At 42.1% G+C, this 21,844-nt stretch overlaps 1 protein-coding gene across 9 annotated transcripts in view; it reads left to right on the top strand.

Moving 5' to 3' along the window:
- The window catches only part of LOC108034992 (palmitoyltransferase app), a 65,007-nt gene that overhangs the window by 36,222 nt on the left and 6,941 nt on the right, over window positions 1-21,844 (top strand). For 7 of the 9 annotated variants that reach the window (XM_050886787.1, XM_050886788.1, XM_044095308.2 and 4 more), the window contains 7 exons: window positions 12,136-13,507; window positions 17,685-17,845; window positions 18,478-18,662; window positions 20,390-20,501; window positions 20,566-20,720; window positions 21,344-21,465; window positions 21,530-21,722. In XM_050886787.1, the coding sequence (XP_050742744.1) occupies window positions 13,317-13,507; window positions 17,685-17,845; window positions 18,478-18,662; window positions 20,390-20,501; window positions 20,566-20,720; window positions 21,344-21,465; window positions 21,530-21,722 (1,119 nt within the window). In that variant the 5' untranslated portion in view covers window positions 12,136-13,316. Of the gene's footprint in view, window positions 1-8,962; window positions 9,080-12,135; window positions 13,508-17,684; window positions 17,846-18,477; window positions 18,663-20,389; window positions 20,502-20,565; window positions 20,721-21,343; window positions 21,466-21,529; window positions 21,723-21,844 lie in introns of those variants that run through there. The other 2 variants (XM_050886786.1, XM_017110328.3) reach the window with 2 other exon arrangements.

Below are 21,844 nucleotides of genomic sequence, written 5' to 3'. Positions count from 1 at the left end.
AAAGTGACTAAAAGTGAAAAAAATTGAGATAAAAATAGAAGTGGCTACAAATACTGGTTCCTTTACATAATTACTTATAAAGGTGCCTAAAAGTATGCAACAAATTTTTTGTAGCCTACTTTTTAACACTTGACCCACTTAAGTTATAGCCGTCTGGCGTGAAGTTAAATTGGCATTACTGTGACCCAACTTAACCCGTTGGCACCCCGAATGGTCACGCAGCGTTTTAAACATGCCACCTTGGGGAAATTTTCAAAATGACAGCAATTTATTTAGACGTCGAGTGTGGTGTGGTGTATGAGAGAGGACGCGAGTGTGTGTCTGTGGTCAGAAAGGATTGCAGCGGTTGGCCCAATGGCAAATATTTAACTTTGGCCGAATTCGCATTGTTGACATTCGCCGCTAACAAATTTCTATGTCAAAGGCGCGTGTTTACGCATAAATAGCTTTGCATACCCAACCAGACCCTTTGAACTCCTCCTATCCTGTGCGATGTGGCTTCAATTTTGGGATTGGTTTGGTTTTTGCTCGTTTCCTTGCTTTTATTTTTGGTCGCTAATGCCGGCGCTAAAGGGATCCCCGAATTAATTATGCAAAATGTGACCTAATCCAACAAAGGCTGCGGAGAATTCTCCATCATATTCAGGGCCTCGGCTGACTTAACCTTTTCTGATGGCGTTATAAACGTGCTGAAAATAAACAATTTTAGCCGCCATTTTCGGGTTGCCATCGCATGTATTTCGAACATTTCGCCTGAGACCCCGTGGCACTTGACGTGTAAATATTTTATGCCATTTGGCCGACCCCAAGGGGCTTGCTCTTCGGCTCTTGATTTGGGTTTTGGCAATTAGCGAAGGCTTTTCGGCCTTTTAGACCGCCCTTTTTACGACCAGCCCATTTTGTTGAAATGTATTAATCTAATGACTTGATGGCTTTTGGTGGCAGAGTGCTGTAAAACCATTTAATTGGCCAAAGCCATCGAATTCGAAACAAAGCTGATTGTGTTTCATTAAGCCTATTGGTTGTAAGGGATTTTGGATCTATAAATATTGAATGAATTTTGGGTTTTAAATTAGAGATTATAGGGTAATACAGATAAGTGTCACATGTGTTTCTTGGTCTAATCTTCGTGTAATTGCCAGTAAGTTCATGTGGCATGCACCCAGTCTTCTTGACATTGAACAAACCGAAGTCGGCAAAGGCCAAAGATCAACATGGCCGGGCACTCCATTTCGCTTTCAATCCTCTGTCAATCGTCAATCGACTGGTGGCCAAGATGTCATGTGTAACACCACAAAATTGCCCAAAAAGGAGGGGGCAGCGTGGAAAAGGTTCGGTTTGGGTCACGTCCATCCAACTTGAATTCCCAGTGCTGCCCTTCCTAAAAGCACACTGCGTATGAGTGTTTTCCCTACGGTGGCCGAAAAGAGCTCAAAGAGCTTCGGTGGCATGGCAGCTCTCTTTGCACTTCGCCCACATCACTTTCGGTCACTCCCACATCCCACATCCAACTGTCCGCACACAAATGAGTCAACAGTTTGTGGCCACCGTGGGAAATTGTCGGCCAGCTCAAACAACACCGTCCACAGTTCAGTTTTTCGGCTTTTCCCCCCATAACCAGTAGCTGGCGAATTTCCCGATTGGCTCGAGTCGCCTTGACGCCTGAAAGTATGCAACGAAATGCGTTTGGCCCCAGTCCAATGCATAAAAGGGGGTGGTTTTCCCAGAGATTTTCCCCCCACTGCCTCCCATTTCGCCAATGCAGTCGTGCTGAATTTATTGTGTTTGTTGTGCGAAATTAAATAAAAATTGAATTATGTTTATATCCGGCAGTTGCTGTTATTGTTGGCTCTATAATAGCGCGCTTTTGTTTGCCCTGCTCGAGTGTGTTCGTCTGTCTGTCTGAGCGTCTATAGCAATGTCTCCATGATCTCTGTCGCTATTTTTCCACACCCCTAACTCCCCGCCGTCTGTTTTTCATTTTGCATAATAAATTGCATTTTCCATGCCAGTGAGTCGCCTCTCCACGCGGCGCTCTCTGTTTGTTTGGCTGAGTGTCGCCGCCGCCCAGCTTCTGCTTTTGCAACTCCTCTTCGGGAATCCCCTTCCCTGATTTTCCTCCCCCTCCGCATATTCCCAAACCCCCTGAAAAACAGCATGCAGCGGAATGCATTGGACTCGTATTTGCCGTGTGCCTCCGCCTTTGCCCGCGCCCTGCTCTTTTTTTTACATCGCCTGGGAAGGCGGTTTTGCATTAATCTCATTTCATTGCCTTGGCTTGTTCTACAAGGGGCTTCACCTTTCCCGACCTTTGTTTTTCCAGGAAAAAAAATTGCAGAGAAAAAAATCGTAATCAAAATAAGATTAACTTGGGCAACAATTAAAGCTTTATGAAATCCAAATTGCTATCTAAAGTGATTGCACAAAGAGAGTGTTTTAGCTGCACGGCTATTAAAATGTCTGCTTAACCGAAAGTACTGCCATTATGAATCATCTACGTTTAGTAAAAATTTTATATTTAGTACAAATTTGAATAATGTATCTTTACTACAGAAGGTATGTATATATAGATAATATCTACTTCGTTCGCTGTTGTAAGATATCTTAATTATGGGTTTAGTATATGATTACTGCTCAATCGTAAAACCCAGAATGGTTTGGGAATTTGGTTAGAACTTTTTCTCCGTGCCTTGGCTCAGCCTTCCCGTCTCCTGTTCCCAATTTTTTTTATGGGCTCCTGTAAATCTGCCAGCGGTCCTCCAACCAGCATAACCCAACTGATTCATCCGGGGCACAGCTGCTTCCGCTTGTACGCGCTAAATCAATTTGCTGTTTAAGCTCTGCCAGCTGTCGGCGGTTGGAGCACCTTTTTGGCTTTCGCATCAGCGTCAGTCAAAGGGAAAATGGGCGCCAAGACGTCGCTCTAGTCGCCGATTTTCCCGCTTTTTACGTGCATGCTGCCGTTAAGTGATTTTCATGAGTTTAACGAAGTGGTTTCTCCACCCTCTCCTCACCCTCCCATTTAAAACCAGTTGGCACAAAGGAAAAGAAGCCCACAATAACAACAATAACAAACAACAAGGAGATGAGGACGAGGTTTTCCTTCTTTTTTTCATCTCTACATTTTCCCGGCTTGCTCCTTTGACTCATCGTGCACAAAAACCCAGCATGATGACGCTGGGAATATTCGGTATTCGCCCTCACTCCCTGGCGTACACCCTTTTTATTTTTGCTGGGTAAGCTCAACATGTTTGCAAAATGTAATTACGCATACACTTATGTTGATAAATTCATGGACACAAATAAAAATGGGTAGTGTATGAAGAATATTTAAATACTCTTTTTTGGCGTTTTGGAGAATACGTATACGTAATTTATATATGTGGATATCAAATGCAAAATTATCCAGTTTTAATGTACCTCTCAAGTCCAAAAAAAAAAAACAATTAGAGTTGAAATATCTTAGAATTTTTCTTCACTAGAAATAATAATTGATTTAATTTTTAACGCGCTATTCTCAATTTAAATGAAAATATTACGTATACGGCAGGTACGCCATTTTCAACTAAAAACAAAATATTACGTATACGCCAAGTATGTCAAAAGCCTTATTTTCACACATTTAAAGCTAGAGACAAATTGAGGGAGATTTTAATGAAAGAACTAATAATTTTTTTTTTTATTTATTGCTACATTATATTAATTTATTAAATACCACTGATATAAGCAAATATTATTAAAAATGAAAAATGTATATATTAAAAATGTTTTATTGCCACCTGAGCCTATTTAAATTATTATAACTAAATTTAAACCATTTCTTAACTATTTAAAAAAGGTACATTTTAAATATTTAGCTAGTTTTACCTGGAAGAGTGTGGCAAAGTCGAGTGCCCCGAAAAATGTGGCAAAACAATAGATTTTTGAGTGTTGCCACTTTGTTCTACAATTTTATTGCGCGAATTTCGAGCAAAAAAGCCCGGCAACAACAATAAAAGCCGCGCCAGCAACAGTGGCATCATAACAAATGGAGCTCCCTTCAAAGAGTTGCCCTTTTTGTCTGTTGCCACGCCCCCCTCGCCAGCGCCCCCTAAATTGTGTGTGTGTGTGTGTGCGAGTTGTTTGATGCGCACATTTGAGCAATTTCAGCGGGCTGCTGCTGTTTGCTGTTTGTTTATGCTGCTGCAAATGTATTGTGTGCGAGCGAGTGAGTGCGGCGCGTGTCAAAATTGGTTAAACGTGAGTGGCTTTCACTTTGCCACTCGGCTGCCGGTGCTGCCAAAAAACCCGAAAACGCAGAATAGCGTTGGGGATTGCCGAAGCTTGCGAGGATTTGCCGGGGCATCATGACCCAAACGGGGGCCAAAGGCTAGCCCTCCGCTCGCTGTCCGTTTAGGCAAATTAGCTGTGCACGCCATTGGCCCCGTCTTTTGCTACAGGGAACCCTGACTCCCTGGCTGAGTGACTGGGTCATAAATCATGCCAAGACAGCATGCCAGCGGAAAGTGGCTGCGATCAGGAGGTTGGAGGTCGGATGTTCCAGGTTCTGGCTAGTGGTTACCAAGCCATGTAGCCAGCTCACCGGCTTAATCAAGCAAATGGCCAGCACAAATCGGTAGCTCGTTTATTTTAAGCTGCCTCATAAGCAAGTCTAATTTTCTGCCATTCCAGTGAGTTATCGTTTTGCGGTCTTCTGTTTTGGGGAGTCAACCTGCCGATGGAGCAGTTGTTTATCCAGCTGTGGGGGTCTTGGAAAATAAACTTAGGAACGTTTTTAACAAATTCATAGTAGACTATATACAGGAGCATGTTATGAGTAAGAATAACAATGTAGGAACTAACAGGGAAAGATAAAATAAAATTAAAATATTTAATTTTGTTTGGGTTTGTGTTGGCAGGCTTCTTTATGAACTAAGTTATATTTATGATTAAAGTACACTCACAATTGAATTTATAAGCTACTTATATAAATGTAATTTTGAAAGTTTTTTTAAAAAAGGGATCGTGATCAAATCCATAAATATAAGTCATTTTTTCTTTTAAAGGATTTACACCATTCAAAAAAAAAAAATGGACTTCAATTTTAGGGTCTTTAAAAATTGCTCATACGACACAAATGCCAGTCAGACTTAGTTCTGAAAATATTCTTTCATTTTTAGCCTTATCTTGGTATTAATTCCATTGGCTTTTCCTAAACGTTGACAGGCAGAAATGCTCATTTCGAAATGTGTGCCATGACTTTCGCCATTCCACTTGCAAATGCAGATGTTGCTGATGTTGAAGCGGCAAAACAAAAGCTGTCAACAACAAGTTGCCGGACAAAAGAAGCCGCTGTCCGCTGCACATGCTCTGAAATGGCCCAGGCTTTTGGCTTTGTGTGTGGGCAAAAGCTGGCCAGTAGCAAGCCGGCAAACCGGCAATCCAACAATCCGGCAATCCAACAATCCGACAATCCGGCTATCCGGCAGTGGCCAACTAGCAAACTAGCAGCCAGGCAAACAATTGCCCCGATTTGTATGGGGAACTCTTGACAAATAGCGCCTGGTTGGTCACAGCTGGTGGCGCATTCCGTTGGACAGATGTTCCTGTCACTCCCCGTCCGTATCCGAATCCGTATCCGAATCCGTGTCCGTGTCCGTGTCCTCATGTCTCCGAGTCCTTAGTCCTTGGAGCATCCTCTGTGTGAGTGAGTGCATCGTGGCGCTCATAAAACTAAATTTCTAAACAATCTGCGCTTGGCAATCTTATGCCGCTGCGCAACTTTATTGAAATGTTTGGCAGTTTTTCGTGTCCTACTCAATTTGTGTCACACACACACAGAGACAGCAACCCCCTCCCCCAAAAAAAGGAGCGAAAAGCGACTGTTTGTGTAGTAATTTTGATTTTTGCAATTTTCCGTAGCATACTTTTTTGGGCCACGTGTTTGTGTGCCGAATTTTCCGAGTTCCCCCGATTATGCAGCGAATTTGTGCCACGAACAATAATGACGAGCCCGCTTGTCATTACTTTCCAATATGTTTGTGCCTGCCTGCGACACTGGCAATTCATTTAATTTCGATTGAATTTCAATTGGATCATAATTCAAATTTTCCACCGAAAATAGCCCGCGGGTTTTGGGTTTTGGCCACTTTATTCCACCGGGGGGCAGTCGAGCATGAGCGAGGCAATAACCAGAACTTTTCACAACGTTGCGATGCGAAATCGAAGATAAATAAATGCTTCGAATAAGCAATAATCCCCCCCAAAAAAAGAAAATACTGTGAATCGTGCGCGATGGGCGTGGAATAGATAAAGATAAGGCAATGGGGATTGTGATTGGAAGGGAAAGGAAAGCAGGCAAAATAAACATTTGTACATAATATATATGAGGCGTTTGGGGGTCCGTTTTCTTATCGGGCAACTGTTTCTCATTTATACATCATAAGCAGTTTCAGCGGGGCGTTTTCGGTGAATTGAATGCGGGTGGCAAATATGTTTTCGTTGCGGCTCTCGGCCCTGTTTTCCTCATTGTTGGCGTAGTCATAAAGAATCTGTTATCTATAATCGAGGCTCTGCCCATTTTTCTCACATGAGTAAAGCATTTTTTGTTGGGATCTGTATTTCCTGGGCATTATAATAAACAAATTGTCAGCTCAAATCAAGGTTATATCTAAGAATTTAATCATTTCTGAAGTGAATTATAAAGAAGTGACGCAAGATTGGTCTTTTAACCACCGATTTTCTCCGATTTCTCCTTAATTTTTACGTCTTAATTGAACTAGTGTCTCTATAACACATTTATAATAACACAACGGACGAAAAAGTATGTTTTTATTGTCTGCAAATGCTGATGGAAAACTCTAATATTTTTTGGGTTACTTTCAGTAACTTTTAGTAGCAACACTTATAACTGATTGTCACAATAATTGTCATGCTGGTCTAGGTTGTGGTTCAGTTCAAACTGTGCAAATTATTATCGCCCATGGACTGCTGCATCTGTGCAAACATGGCAAATGGCAAAGCAAACGACAATTAATTCTGCCCGCTGCAGTGGACGGTGGTCGCATCCAAGTCGACATTCCACAAATAAAAAACAAATGCTGAGTCAGTTCATCAGCAGAAACAGTTGAACAGTTTCTGCACACACTAACCAAACGAAAACAAACCAAAACCGAGCTCAACCTGGAATAAAAATAGAAGTGGAAATGCCAGTAGAAATAGAAATAGAACCTGAAACTGAAACAGAATCAGAATCAGAGAGGGAAACCAAACAACGAAACGAAAGCATTCAAAATACACAAAAGCGCCAGCGGATGGCAAGTGGAAAAACAAAAGTTTGCCATCTGCCAAATGTACAGGAATTTATAAATTAAACCAAAACAATGAGCGAAGATTAACAACGGTACAAAACTCACATTTCGACGACAATCGTGTGACGATAGTTTGTTGTGTTCGAATTTCTGTTTCGCTGGGTGCACAAAACAAAAATGCTTAAAGTTATTATTTAAGTAAGAAAGATATAATATGTCTGGCACTGTGTTTTATTGAAGAATGCAATATCGACATTAAAACGATTTTTTTTCACATTTTTTTGCCGATATGGTTTATTAAAGAATTCAATGTCTAACCATTGGTTCTTGGATTGCCTTTAATAAAAAAAAAATAAGAACACTTTTAATGTTTATGTTTTTAAAAAATGTTCGATCAAATACCAACTTACCCTTGTTACAATAATTAAAATCATATTCTAGATACATATCTACAAATTTTAAAATAGAAATCATACTTGTTTTGATACAAATTGCATCACATTTATTAGAGCAACCAAATAAAACAACTTCCAATATATTCTTAACAATTTTGTTTAGATAATTGTTAATTTACCTGTCAATATATAAATATTTGCATACAGATAGAAAAGGTTTCAAAAATGAAATAAATTTTCCTTTTTTTTAAACAATTTTGAGTGCTTCGAAAATAAAACATTATTTTGTTATCTTCTATATCAAGACTTCTACATCAACGACTTGTTTTAACAAGCGTAATCGCGTTTGAAAAAAAATTATATAATATAAATTCTATAAATGGACAATAATAATTTTTTTTTATCCTTATCCTTAAGATACATATTCTACATACATTTTCGCCCAGTGTTCTCAATAAAATGAAGGAGAACCGTTGATGGCGACTTTTGGTTTGACAGTCGCGGCGACGGCGACTTGACGGCCTCGGCGGCGTCGGCGACTGTAGCTGTGAGTGTGTGAGTGCGGGGACAACAATTACGGCGATAGGGGCAAAGGGGAAACGGTAAAGCAAACACAGCAAAGGCAATGCACAGGCACAGGGGCGACGAGCGTGTGTGCGTGTCTTGCCTTTGTTGCCATAACGGAAATGGACGCCATGTCGGAAGTTTGAGGAAATGTTCGTATAGCTGTAACGGCGGCGGCGGCGAGTGTGTTTGTGCTTGTGTTAGTGCTTCCCATTGCTCTACAAAGTCATATGTGTGGTCTATTAGTTGGGCGACTTTTTAAACCATTAGATTGTATTGACATTCGAGCGGGTATTGTCAGCCATTCCGATTGTTATTATTGCTCTGCTGCCCGCTCCTTTGAAATCAAAATTAATTGCAATATGATGCGGAAATTATGACTGGTGACATTACATTTAATTGCGAGTTTTCAGGTCAATGCGGGAGCAAGCAAACATCTAGCTTATTTGTTTTCAACTGGTTTGTTTGATGTTGGTATACGGATTCATAAATATTCATAACCAGTAACCGTTCCTTTCTTTTTAAAAACAAAAAGCGGCACTTGCTACCTTAAATATTTAACTTAAATTATACAATAGTTGAATTAAATAAATGATATGCAAATTCAAATTAAGCTGTTCTTTTTTCTGTACAATTATTGTCTTGGCTTTTGTGAACCAAACCAGTACATGCAAAAAAAACCTCTTTATTGATTATACTAGTCATTGAAAAACTTATCATTGTTTGTTAAATTTCGAGCTCCCCAAAAAGCACCACTTCATATATAGAATATTTTACTCCCTGCCCAGGCACTTCCTTCTCCTTATCCTGGACCCGTCGGCATCCTCTGAAGTAAGCCAAAGTAACCAAAGCATCTCCAAACAGAGAAGATCCCTCTGCACACCCACTCACTCACTCACTCACTATTCATATGCAGTCCGGCACTCGTGCGATGTGAGTGTTTCTTGTCTGCCGGCTTGTTTGTTTGTTTATTTGTTTGTTTGTTGGCTGAACGAGTGGGCGAGTGCGAATGCGAATGCAAGTGGGGCGTTTGCGTAAATGAATGATCCCAGTCGAGTGGAGTCGAACTGAGCCGACTTGCATGGCGGGGCAGCCAGGGTGTCGACTTAAGCCACACTGAAAAGAAAAAAGGTCAATGGTTAAATTATTTATGAAGGTAAAAATATGATATATAAAATTTTGTATAGTTTATTATTAATTTACACTGTTTACAATTTTAAATGAATTTTTTTTAATAAATCTTAAATAGTGAATAAAAAACAATATATAAGCTTTCGATTTTGTGGGTATTTTGATTTGCCAATTTTGTTTAAATAGAAAATTCATAAATTATAGCTTTTTGATCTGTTACTTTTTGAAATATTTTAAAAATAGAAAAATTATGCATAATTTTTAAATATATTTCAAGAACTTAAAAAGCTTGCTCTCCATATAATTATTTTTTAATACATATTTCAATTTAGTATTTTAATGCAAACAATTGCCCAATTTATATAATTTTTTTCCGTGTACAAACGCCGTGCACGCATCGCTGCCGGAGCACTTGCCACGCCCCCGACCGCCCCTCTTGAATGCCAAGTGTGCTCGCCATGCATGCGTATGAGTAACGATAGCGCGAGTGTGGGTGAGTGGGCTGAAGTGGGCGGTCGCAGTGGGTGGTGCGGGCGTGATAGTGGCAGTTGTGGCTACAGCAGGCGGTGGGGAGGGCCAGCGTCAAGAGCACTGGTGTTCAAGTGCTTGATGTATTACAAAATACGTATACGCAACCGCAGCCTACAATTACAGTGCCAAGTGTCGGTTAGGTATTTCTTGTTCACTCCCTCGCTCGCCCACTCATGTCCGCTAAGTGTTGTGCTTATGCAGAGGGATTTCAAGAAGTGTTGCAAACAAATTATGGTAGAAATCTATTATAAATTTCAGCAAATAAGTTTGCTTAAACACAGTTGCTTATAAAGTATTTTTCAGGTTTAAATAATTATTGTTTTCCATTTTTTTCTTTTCAAGTACCATATGCTAAGCTTTTAAATTTTTTGTTGAATTTTTATGAATAAGAATTCATGAATTCTTCGCCATGAACTCAGATTATATCAGCAATGTGATTTAAGTGATAGAATGTGTGCCTTAGGGTCTGCATTTTATTAATACCAACACAGCCATCGCTTTGTGGGATTTCCAACATATTGATAATAGATCCTATAACAACGAACGACTAGAACGCACTCTTTTACTTTCACTTTCGCCATTTCACCGAGCCCCCACTCCGCCCCTTTGAACGGCCGCAAGTGGCCGTTTATTTGCATATATTTTGCGCTGAGTGGCACACTCCAAAGCTCTTCTGTTGTTTTTGCTGTCGCTACTTTATGGTTATTGTTTTTGCCAGCGCTGGCATTGTCATTGTTGCTGGCACTTTGCGTCATTTCAGGCAATTTATGAGTTTATTGAACAGCACGCAGCCTGTGTGCCTTTAATTGGCACTTCTTGGCGCATGTCATCAGCTGTTGTTAATGTTAATTGGAAGAACGTGGCCCGCCCCCCACTTCCAAGCGCACCAAGCATGCAAGTAATCGCAGCCAGTGTATATTAGAGCAGTTGTTGGCGCAATAATTGCAACACAATTTGCATAAACATTTTCACCGCCCGAGAAAAGCGACCTCCGCAGCATCTGCGACTAGTAGCAGGAGTCCCTTCGAATGGGCGGCGTGTGCCCAATTAACGCAAATTGCGAATGCAAAAGCCATTCACTCGTTTTCGGGGGCCTGTGAGTGTGTGTTTGGGGCTGGTTTATTGCCAGCCAAAAGCGCGGCTGTTTGCCTTAGATAAGGGTTTCCGTTCTGGAACCATGTTGCAACGCAGAGTCACCATGAGCACCATGCAGAGGGGGCAGCAACAACTTCCTGTCGCCTGGCGGCGGCATACAGTGCGTATGCTCAACTTGATTAGCGCCAATTAGTCGACAGTCGGGTATCGCATAAAGCCGCGAATTAGCGCATTTCAGCTGTTAATAATCCATGCCTGCCTTAATCCTTTGAGCGGTTTAGGCCAAAGCATGAATTTCAAATTTGGGAGAGCAGGGCCTAATTTTGAGTACTTTAAATTTGTGAAAATGTATGTTAGTTAGTACTTAGTTAATTCTTAGAAAGAGAGGAATGATCATCATATCTTATCTAGTTTATTCTCCGTGTACCCAACACACTGTTTAGTATTTTAAAAACTAATTTTTATTCAAGTCGAACCAAGTGAAACACTTGTTGTTGTCTACTCAAACGTATAAGAGGTACTAGGTGTTACAATTCAAAACAATCAAATAGTTATCTATTGAAATTCCAATATATTCCATCAATTAGTCATTCAATTGAGACGACTAAGAATTAGCCAAAACAAACAAATTTCTCAATCAATTAAATTCCAAGTTGAAATGCCTTCATTAATTCGTTTTAATTTGCAAAAGGCAAAGTTAATAAACCCAAAATGTACTCCTGCGCCATAAAGAAGTGCCCACAAAAGGGTTGGCTTAACTTCTTTCCATTTGCCTTGGACAATTGTGGGTGAAAATTTATCAGCAAGCTATAACAAGTCGATTGTGCTGGCATAAAAAGAGAGTGATAAAATTTATCTTATGGATTGGCCCATTGCGAACGCTTTCGCTTTTGGCCAACTGACAATTCCCGGGCAATGCGATTAAAATTCGATAATAAAGACACGATAAAGGAGAGCCCGAATACCGAATCCCTCCTGGTCGGAGAAGTTCTCGCCCTTTTCTGCTTGTCGGCGCCCGCACAAAAGTTCTTAATCAAAATAATTTAATGATTATATTTGCTTGCAATTCCACAATTGCTCACTGCTTTCACAAGTTTCTCATTCTATTTTCTCTTTGCCTTCCTTTGCAGGACCACCCACTCAAACTGCTGAACTCGATTGGGACTAAATAGGAGTCCAAACTCGAAACCCGAAACCCGAAAGCCAGCCAAACCAATTGGACGCCAACGCCAATTTTAACTACTGTTGGTGGCGCCAGCAGCGAATAGCGAATAATTGAATCATAAAGGACACGGACGGGCCACCGAAAGGATCCAGATCCAGAATTCAGGATCAACAAAGCCGAGCAAATAATTGCTGTATAGTAGTGTGCACGCGGCCCCAGCATTTTCGCCCCATTTCCGGTTCCGGCGGAGGGGGAGCGGCCCATTGGCAAAGAAGGCAGAGGCAGGAGCCGAGGCTGCAGGGAAATGACAGCCGTCCTGCTTTAATTAAAGCCGGGACGTGGGCGTGGTCGTGGCACGGGCGTGGGGCGTGAGGCGTGAGGCCCGAAAGTGTGCGCTGCAATAAAAGTAGGAAATTGAAACGCAATGTGGCTGATGCCGCGGACCGTGGACAACGCAACAAAGTGGACGAAATTGCTTTTGGAACAGAAGCGGATAGCTGGAGCAGCCGGAGCAGCGGCAGGGAAGGCATTAATTTTGATTAAATTCACCTGAACACAATTTCATGCAAAGCAACCAAACAACTACCAACTACCGAGTGAAATATTAGCCCAAATAGAAGAAAAGGTAGAGCACATTTTAAGCGTATATTTCAAGCAGCCTGGTGAGTGGTGTGCATGAAACTCACTCCGTGGAGCAGCAGGCGGCATCTTGTGGTAGAGTCGGTTTTGCGTGCCGCAGGCATTGCAACAGCCACACATGAACACGTCCCTGTGACAGGAGGAGGTGTGGCGAAGGAGCAGGCGGCGACGGCGTCGGCGAAGAGGAAGGCGAAGTCGGGACCCCAGCCAAACAGCATAATTTCGTCAACGGCAGCCGGTTGAACTGTCGTCGACAGGGCGCACAACCCACCGTTCCCCACGGGAACCGGAACCCAGAACCCGAATCCCGTATTCCAACCCAAGCCCAGCCCACATCGTCATCAGCAGGAGCAGGAGCGGCGGCGTCCCTGTCACAGTCAGCCACGCTTGTCAGCCAGGATCAGAATCAGGAATCAGGAACCGGAGCAGGAATAGAAACCCTAGCCCAAGCCCAGACCCAGACCCAACCCCAACCCCAGGCCATTCCACTGCAGCACCAGCGCCCCGATGAATCTGCTGTGCTGCTGTTGTTGCAGTAACATGGCACCAAACCAGCGCGTCACACGCAAATGGGAACTGTTTGCCGGACGCAATAAATTCTACTGCGATGGATTGCTAATGTCCGCACCGCACACAGGCGTCTTCTACTTGACGTGCATCCTGATTACCGGCACCAGTGCGCTCTTCTTTGCCTTCGAGTGAGTATCCGCCCCGTGCTCATTTGTCGGTGCACTGGGGGAAAATATTGACTAACTGACTAAAAAAGTATTAATTTCCTATAAATTGTTAAGTTAAATTAAGATATTCTTATTTTTATAAATCAACTCATGTAGAGTAAATTAATTAATATTAGTTCAAAGTAGAATTTTATTAAAACTTAATGTTAAAAATGTGCTTAAATTATGGTTATGCTTTATTTATACTTTTTCTAAATTGAAAGAGAAATTTAAGGGGATAAAACTTAAATTACTTAGAAAGGACAATTTTTAATATACTCTTACAACCCGTCAAGTTCAAACTATTTAAATGTTAACTACAAACAATGAGTTAGGCTAAATGATAAAGAAAGGATATAGGTGAAGCCTTCTTTTGGTAATATAAAGCGTTTTTTTTCCCTTAAATAGTTAATAACTTAATTCAATAAATACAAAATTCTTATTCCTATTAATATAATAGCACACAATCTTTATCATATTTATAAATCATGACTCAGAACAAAAAGTAAGAAAGCCTAAAAAAGAAATGTTCTATAAATGAAAAATAAAGATAAGATAGCAGTGACCAATTTAGGTGTATTTATAGGCGGTCCCCAAAGTTTATAAGTTTATTTAGACATTTTTATAGCCTTAAGATAAGATATCATCTGTACGCAGTTTAAGAAAGATACTTTTTCTCAGAGTGCCACACGGTTTGAGTGTCCGGGTGAAGTTGGTCGCCCTTTAGTTGCATTGTATGCGCAACGTATACGTTGCTAATTAAGCATTGCCCAGTAACCCTTCCGGGGCACCAGGTCCCCGGAATGCCGACTCCCTGCCCCGACCACCGTCTCCATTCCACCGGGTCATGCTTGATTTCCAATTACGCCCACATTAATGGTCTCTGACTTTGGACTCCTGCTCCGGTCTCATCGGTTTCAACGGGTTTCTCATCCGGTTGCCGATCCCTCCCTCCAGTCGCCCGTCTCCGTATCCAATGGCATGTAATTATTGCTGTGCAACGTGGCGTATGCGTTATGCTTGGCCTGGCAAAGGACATGGCCATCCAAGCTGCTGCTGGTGCTGCTGCTGCTGATGCTTCTGCTACTTTTTCAGCTGGATGTCTCTGTTGTACCCCTGATGAATCCGTTGAATTACGGGTATCCGTGTGGATTGGAAAAAGGGGCGGACAAATAGTTTGAGCTTTTGATTTGTCAATCCCTCGGATGCGGGGAGGGTCCTCGTCCGGCATTCAAATATGTTCATGTTCATCCAGACCACTGGCAAACCACCGCAGGAAAGGATCCACAGCCACACCCTTGGGTCTAGTTTTAAACTGAATTTTAATTTTCAACTCGTCCATCCGGGACACATTTCTATTTCCTGTTTGCTAAACTTTTCCGCCATTAAACTCTGATGGCGGTGTTTAATGGTGGAAAATTAAAGTTTTGAATTATTAATGTTCATTCTGCTTATGGGCAATTCCGACCTTTGCATGCTCTCTTTTTTTTGAGACTATTTTCCCACATTTTCGTTGCACAGTAAAATGGGAATATGTTAAGCAAAGACTTTTTCCTTTGTGATGATAAGTAGTCAAACGATTTTTTATATTTCTGAAAGAAGATTATGGTGGCAACAAGAGGAGTGCAGTTTTCTTAAATGGAAATGCTGTGTGCAAAAAGCTTTTCCTTTCTGGCTCAGCACAAGGGAAACGCAAAGAAAATAAGGTATTTTCAGAGGCACATATTCCATTGGTCACCGCTATCACGTTGCTCCCATAATAATAGAAATGTCCAATCGATTTTGCCGGAAGTGAAACTAAATAAATATCCAGGAGGCGTATGCCAAAGCCACAGCCCACAACCGTTTAACCATATTCAATTTAGTTGCACGTGAACCGTTCACCGTTTCCGGCCGAAACTGGCCGAAAATAACGCATACGTCACGTAGTGCAAATAGAAATTGGACACAGCATTAAGGCTGCATACCATTCGCCAGTGACAGCGCGATTAGACAGAATTATGCTCAACATTTTCTGCACGAAATCATTTCGGCACCACAGAAAGGAATTCCATGTGCCGCGGAGGACGCGGAGGAGCTGGTGTTCCCACAAAGAAATTGAAATTCCCCGGGAACGAAGCCCAGGAAGCGTGTACCTACAGCTGGCTCGACTCCTCCTCCTGCGCCCCAAATTTATTCGCCGCTGAAAAGCGGCTCTGCAGCGCGATTTTATTTTCATTGCTTGCTTTACATTAGCGCACAGTCGAGTGGAAGACGCCCCCAGTATGGATGGGCATTACAATATCCGCAATGCCTTTGAGTGCTCGCATAGTTATTCCTGCAGATACTCGCACACATCCTCCGAGTGCACTCGAAAAAATGGCGTAGTTCTTGGCCGAATTCGGGTTAACGAGGTAGTAAACCAAAATGAATGAGAATATTAGTATCTCAAATTGGAAGTAAAAGGCATTCCTTAAAAAATAACTAGAAAGTGTAATCATAATTATTACTTATTAATATAGACTTTTCTAGATTTTAGTTTTAACTGGTCTTAAACAAGAATTCCTTTTACAACTAGAAAGAAGGTATCTAACGCACCTTAAAATATCCCTGTTGACAACATGCAAATATATCGTTGATTGAATTAAATGTTTAAACTAGAACGTAGACGAACCGAAATCTTAAACTAAGCTATACACATACAAAAAAAAATGTAAAATCTATGTTACATTCCAATTATAAATTTATTAACTATCATTTTAACCATTAAATAATGTTAAAATGATAATGAAAAACTGGAGTTCATTATATTTTCTCTTTTTAAAAATTCTCTCAACTTAAAATAGAGAGAAAGAGCGAAATGCAGCCTAAATTTACTCTATATTTTTCAGTGTAGCTAGACTTAACCCAAAAGATTTTTGTATTTTTTTGTATGTAGGCAGCCTGGGGATGTGTGGGCAAACCCAAATTGTGTTTCGTTCGACGCTCTCCGGCAATGCAAATCGCTAAAAGGTGGCACACAATGCATGAGGGGCCCTCCTTCGTATTTCCCATTTTCTATTTTCTATGGCATTGTCAGCGATTTGCCAGTTGAATGCGAGAAAAGCATTTTTTGAATGCATTTCTATTTAAGCTTGGCGCGGGCCAGGGGACACGGGGAATCCTCGGCGTTGTCATGACAAATGTATTTAACTATTTTGGGTGGCTAACTGCTGACTGTTACCGAAATGAAGCCCACACCCTCGTCCATCTGGGACTTGTCACACATAATTGTCACCGAGCACTCGGCTGTCCTTTGTGGGCCGCTGACGAGTGAAAGTTGCCGCTGCGACTTTGGCCATTCACAAATCGTTGGCACGCATCGGGCATTAAGTAACAATGCCGGGCCAGCACATTGTCCTATTCCCCAGCCCGTGGTCCTGTCCTCCGACGCCCCTCCTGGGACCGTCCCCCATTTCGGGGGCATATTTGTTCGGGATCCCACATTTGGGGCATTGCCAAATCACCGGGGACATTTGCATGCATTTCTGAGCGGGGCTCGTCGCCCACCAAACTGCTGCAGTGAATCCATTGCCAGCATTTTGCCCTCTGATGCAGTGCATGCAGGATGCATGGGAAGCCGGAGATTTGGGAAATCAAACTCCAATGGGTGCTGCCCAAAAAGGACATGGTTGCAGCTTAGACAGAAACCAATGCTCAGTGGGCTTCGGTAATCTTTGTGGTTCTATTTCTGTTCAATAGGTCTTTAAAGAGCTGTGTTTTTTAAGTTCTGAAAGGAAAGATAGATAGATAGATAGTTCCTACATTAGATGAATGGTATTAAACTTAAGCTTTGAAAGAGAATAAGGTTAAAAAGAGATTGAGTTGTTTGTATGATCATGATAAAAACATTTATAAATTAGGCTATTATACTTATGTTAAGTTTAAGTTGATTAATTAACTAATTTTTAAAATAGGTCGTTTGTTTTATAGGTATATTACCATATTTATTGACATATCCCCTAGTTTATTACCATAATTAGTAAGAAATCGCTCAGTAAATCTTATTTTATTGGCATGTCCCCTAGTTTATCGCTCTGCTGGCTAAATCAATGAGGCCGAATCAAGATGTTGCCACAACCATAATGACGGAAACATCATTAGATTAATGATATATTTCTCTGGTTTCTCTTCTGCACAGCTGCCCCTTCCTGGCGGACAGCATAAATCCGGCCATTCCGATTGTGGGAGCGGTCCTCTACTTCTTCACGATGAGCTCCTTGCTGCGCACAACCTTCACGGATCCGGGCGTCATACCGCGCGCCTCCAACGACGAGGCCGCCTATATCGAAAAGCAAATTGGTACGTTACTCATCCTGCCTCCTGCCTCCTGCCCCGCAGTCGCAATTCCAATCGCAGTCGCGGGCACAGTCGAAGTCCTTGCCGCCGTCCATCCAAAAGGAAACGTGGCCAAGGTCGTTGGCTGCCTGTTGCCTGAGTGTATCCCAACTGCCACGCCCCTTGCCGAATACGCGCCCACTCAAACACACAGACAGACACTTGCGTATATGTATATATTTGTTTTCACTTCATTAAGTTCGTGTATGTGTATGAGTGGGGTGAAAGTGGAGGGAAAGTGGGGAGCAGCACGTAACGTAAAAAGTAATGAGCGTGCCATGACATAGAATGCATGGGGTGGTGGGTAGGGTGGCAAAAATGGGGGAAAAAAATATATATATTCGTATAAAAATCATCAAAGGCGAAAGCTGCGTTGCCTTTGCACTAATGAGTTGCTGTTGTTGTTGCCTTTGTGGAAAATATTTAAAATGAGAAAACTTTTGCTTCTTTTTTGCCGGCACCGCCCGCCGCCCTGCATGTCAACAATGTTCTCCTGTCGATGTTGCCCGATGCCTGATGCCTGGCTGCTGCTGATGCTGCATTTCCTCTGCGCCGCCCTGGGTAAATCCTGTGTGAATAACCCGAATCCCGTGCAGAGGTGCCAAACTCGCTGAACAGCCCCACATATCGACCGCCGCCCCGGACCAAGGAGGTCCTGGTCAAGGGCCAGACGGTCAAGCTGAAGTACTGCTTCACCTGCAAGATCTTCCGGCCGCCGAGGGCCTCTCACTGCAGCCTGTGCGACAACTGCGTGGACCGCTTCGATCACCACTGTCCCTGGGTGAGTACATGGCACACGGGTATCATGGTGGGAGCTGGCAAAGTGGGTCCTTGACAAGGACACCCGGCACCTCGTTAGCGGTGGCGCATTTTTAATCACTGTGCTGTGGGGAGCAACCGGCTGGCTGTCCCCAAAGAACCCACCATTCCTCCATCCCCCCTTCCCCATCCCCCCTCCATTGGCCAACTGACATTGAGCCAAGAGCCCAGCCGAGCCAAGCCGAGCTGAGCTGAGTTGCATTAGAGGCTCGCTCCTCTGGCGAAAAGTGGGCCACAAAACCAACAGCCTCTCGCCGTCGCCGCTGACTTTAACCCAATTCCAGCGGCAACCGCTGAGGTTGCTAATTTTTTAGCAAAAATAATTTCACTCGAGCCGAGCGCACGTCACGTTTTTCAAGCCGGACTCCCAGCAATCCTTTGCCCATTTTTTTTTATCCCCGCCAGCGACGCGCTGATGCAACAAGATGTGGCTGTGTGTGTTTGGACAGGACCAAGCAAACAAACCACACACCTACCCACACACACACTGGCTTAAGTAGCCGCACTCATATTTGTGATGGTTGTGTTTTCGGGGGTGCAGCATACATTTCGGGTGGGAGGCGCCATATCACTTCCCCCGAGGGGCTCAAATCATCGCACATACCCTCACGGACAAGGATTAAGTACTTTCAAATGGACTCCTGCATGCACACCCCAACTATTTAAATATTAATATACACTAATTGATTGCTTTGTCTAACAATTAAAATGTCTCCTTCATAATAGGTTACCTTCGGAAAAAAGAAAAGCCTCACTTATTCATATGTTTATTGTCCAATTGATTGCTTTGTCCTTTTGTCTCGTGTCCCATGACAATATTGATTTGCACTGTCTTTCTTGGCCTGGGAATTGTGCTCACCTTGATTTTAACTTGACCATTTCACAATCAATTTGTATTGACCTGCAAAGCATTTAAGTTGAGGAAGGTCACTGCAGTCATTAAATATTTACGCTAAGCTGAGCATTTCTTCCACTTAAGCTGACAGTTTTTCACTTAAGCGGGAATTCTATTCTATTTACTTACGAGGGACATCTAAATAAATAATTAGAAATTCAATTTTAAAGTTAATGTTAACTTAAAGATTTAACTAATAAATATTGGGGAAGATACAAGAGTTTTTAGCCAAAAATGCTTTGCATTTTTATGTTTTTTTATGAAAAACAATGAACAACTTATTTATATTAAATACATAATGCTTCTGAACATGTATTTTCTACTTAGAAAGATTATTCCACTTGATGAGCTGCCTACAAATATTTATTTGGCAACAGATTCCCCTTTTTTTACAATGATTTTCGGTTTGAAAGTGAGAGTATACGCTCCTCTGTCTGCTGGAAATCAAAGTCCTTACCAGTTAGTGTTGCTGTCATGCCTTTGCCATCGCCCCTTTTCATTTACTTGGGCTCCGGCGTAATTTAAACCCCCGGCGGAGAGAAAGTACCAACAAGTACCAACAATCGCTTCTGACGGCTTGAAGGTCGACTCGGGCCTTTTGGGGATTTCGTTCGCAGTTGGCGGATCCAAAGGATTGGCACGAAGGGCGGTCGCCTTAAATTAAGGCATTTCTGGCTCGTAATTTCGGTAATGCCCCACATCGCGTGAAAATACAATTAACCCTATTATGTTGGGGGTTCAACAAAGACTTTATTCGACGCCTTTATAACTCGTTTAACGCTCTCTCTTTGCAGGTGGGAAACTGCGTGGGCAAGCGGAACTATCGGTTCTTTTATTTGTTTCTAGTCTCATTGGCATTTTTAGCTGTATTTATATTCTCGTGCTCTGTGACGCATTTAGTTTTATGTGAGTACCAAGGAATGCCATTCCACAAACCAGATCACTTACACGTGTTTATTCCTCCGGCCAGTGATGAAAAAGGAGCATGAGGTCTTTAATGTAATCAAGAAGGCGCCCTTCACTGTGATTGTTGTGTTCATTTGCTTCTTCTCGATATGGTCGGTGATCGGCCTCGCCGGCTTCCACACCTATTTGACGACGAGCAACCAGACGACCAACGAGGATGTGAGTATATAAAGGGTTAGCAGGGGATTTAGCATCTTAATTTGATTTCATACAAATTTAACACCTCTTTTTTTGATTATTTTAAACAATGTTCTTGTCATAAAATTAAATTAAAATGATTATTGTAGGAAATGTTTTAAATAAAATAAAAAAAGGTCAACTTAAATATAAAACATTTAAAAAGCAGGATTTATTAAAAATATTTTTCAATATATTTGATGAGATGTTAGTCATTTTTCTGTAAATATTTGAAACAATATTTTGTCACTTTAGATATTGTTTCATATTACAAACATAGAATAGTACTTCGACCTAATTTTTTTATCAATATATGAAATTTTGATTTTTCAAGAAATATACAAGCTAAATTCCTTTCCTTGAAAATGTTTTTCCAATGTTTACTATTGTAATTATACACTCAATTGTGTATTTGTGCTTATACATTTTGTGTATACACTGAAAAATGATTTATGTATTCATTTCCAAGGAACTAAGTGAAGGCAAAACAATTGTGTATTATAAACAGAGATTTGCAGGGAAAACAAATTGCGATATCTCGAATACACTAAACAAAATTTAAATGTAATACTCAAAACCTTAATAAAACCCTTGTTCCCCCACAGCTCAAGGGATCCTTCTCCTCCAAAGGCGGTCCACGCACCCAAAATCCCTACTCGCGAGGGAACATCTGCCTGAATTGTTGCCACATCCTGTGCGGACCCATGACGCCCTCGCTGATCGACAGGTAAGTGACCTGCAAAGGAGTTCCTGTACTCCATAGAACTAACAGGATTTGGATTACCTGACAGACGCGGCATCGCCACCGACGAGTGGCAGCAGATGCAGCACCAGGCGAGTCCGCGGCACGCACTGAGCGACGTGCTGAGTGCCTCGCACATGGTCACCACCTCGCAGCCCATGATGGGCGTGGGTGGGATCGGTGGTGCCGGCGGCGGGATCAGCATTGGTGGGGCGGAGCTGAAGCCCCGGTTCTACGACGAGGTAAGCGGCCCACCCACAGTCCACACCGGCCACATTCAGCCAATCCAAGCGCACCCTTTCACCACCGAATTCTAAAAATATCTAAATGTCTGGGCACTCTGCTTGCTTGATCCTTTGTATAT

This window comes from Drosophila biarmipes, chromosome 3L, assembly GCF_025231255.1.
Source record: "Drosophila biarmipes strain raj3 chromosome 3L, RU_DBia_V1.1, whole genome shotgun sequence".
Lineage (NCBI taxonomy): Eukaryota > Metazoa > Arthropoda > Insecta > Diptera > Drosophilidae > Drosophila > Drosophila biarmipes.
Note: the sequence above shows the minus strand (reverse complement) of the source record. Positions and strands in the feature narration are given on the sequence as shown.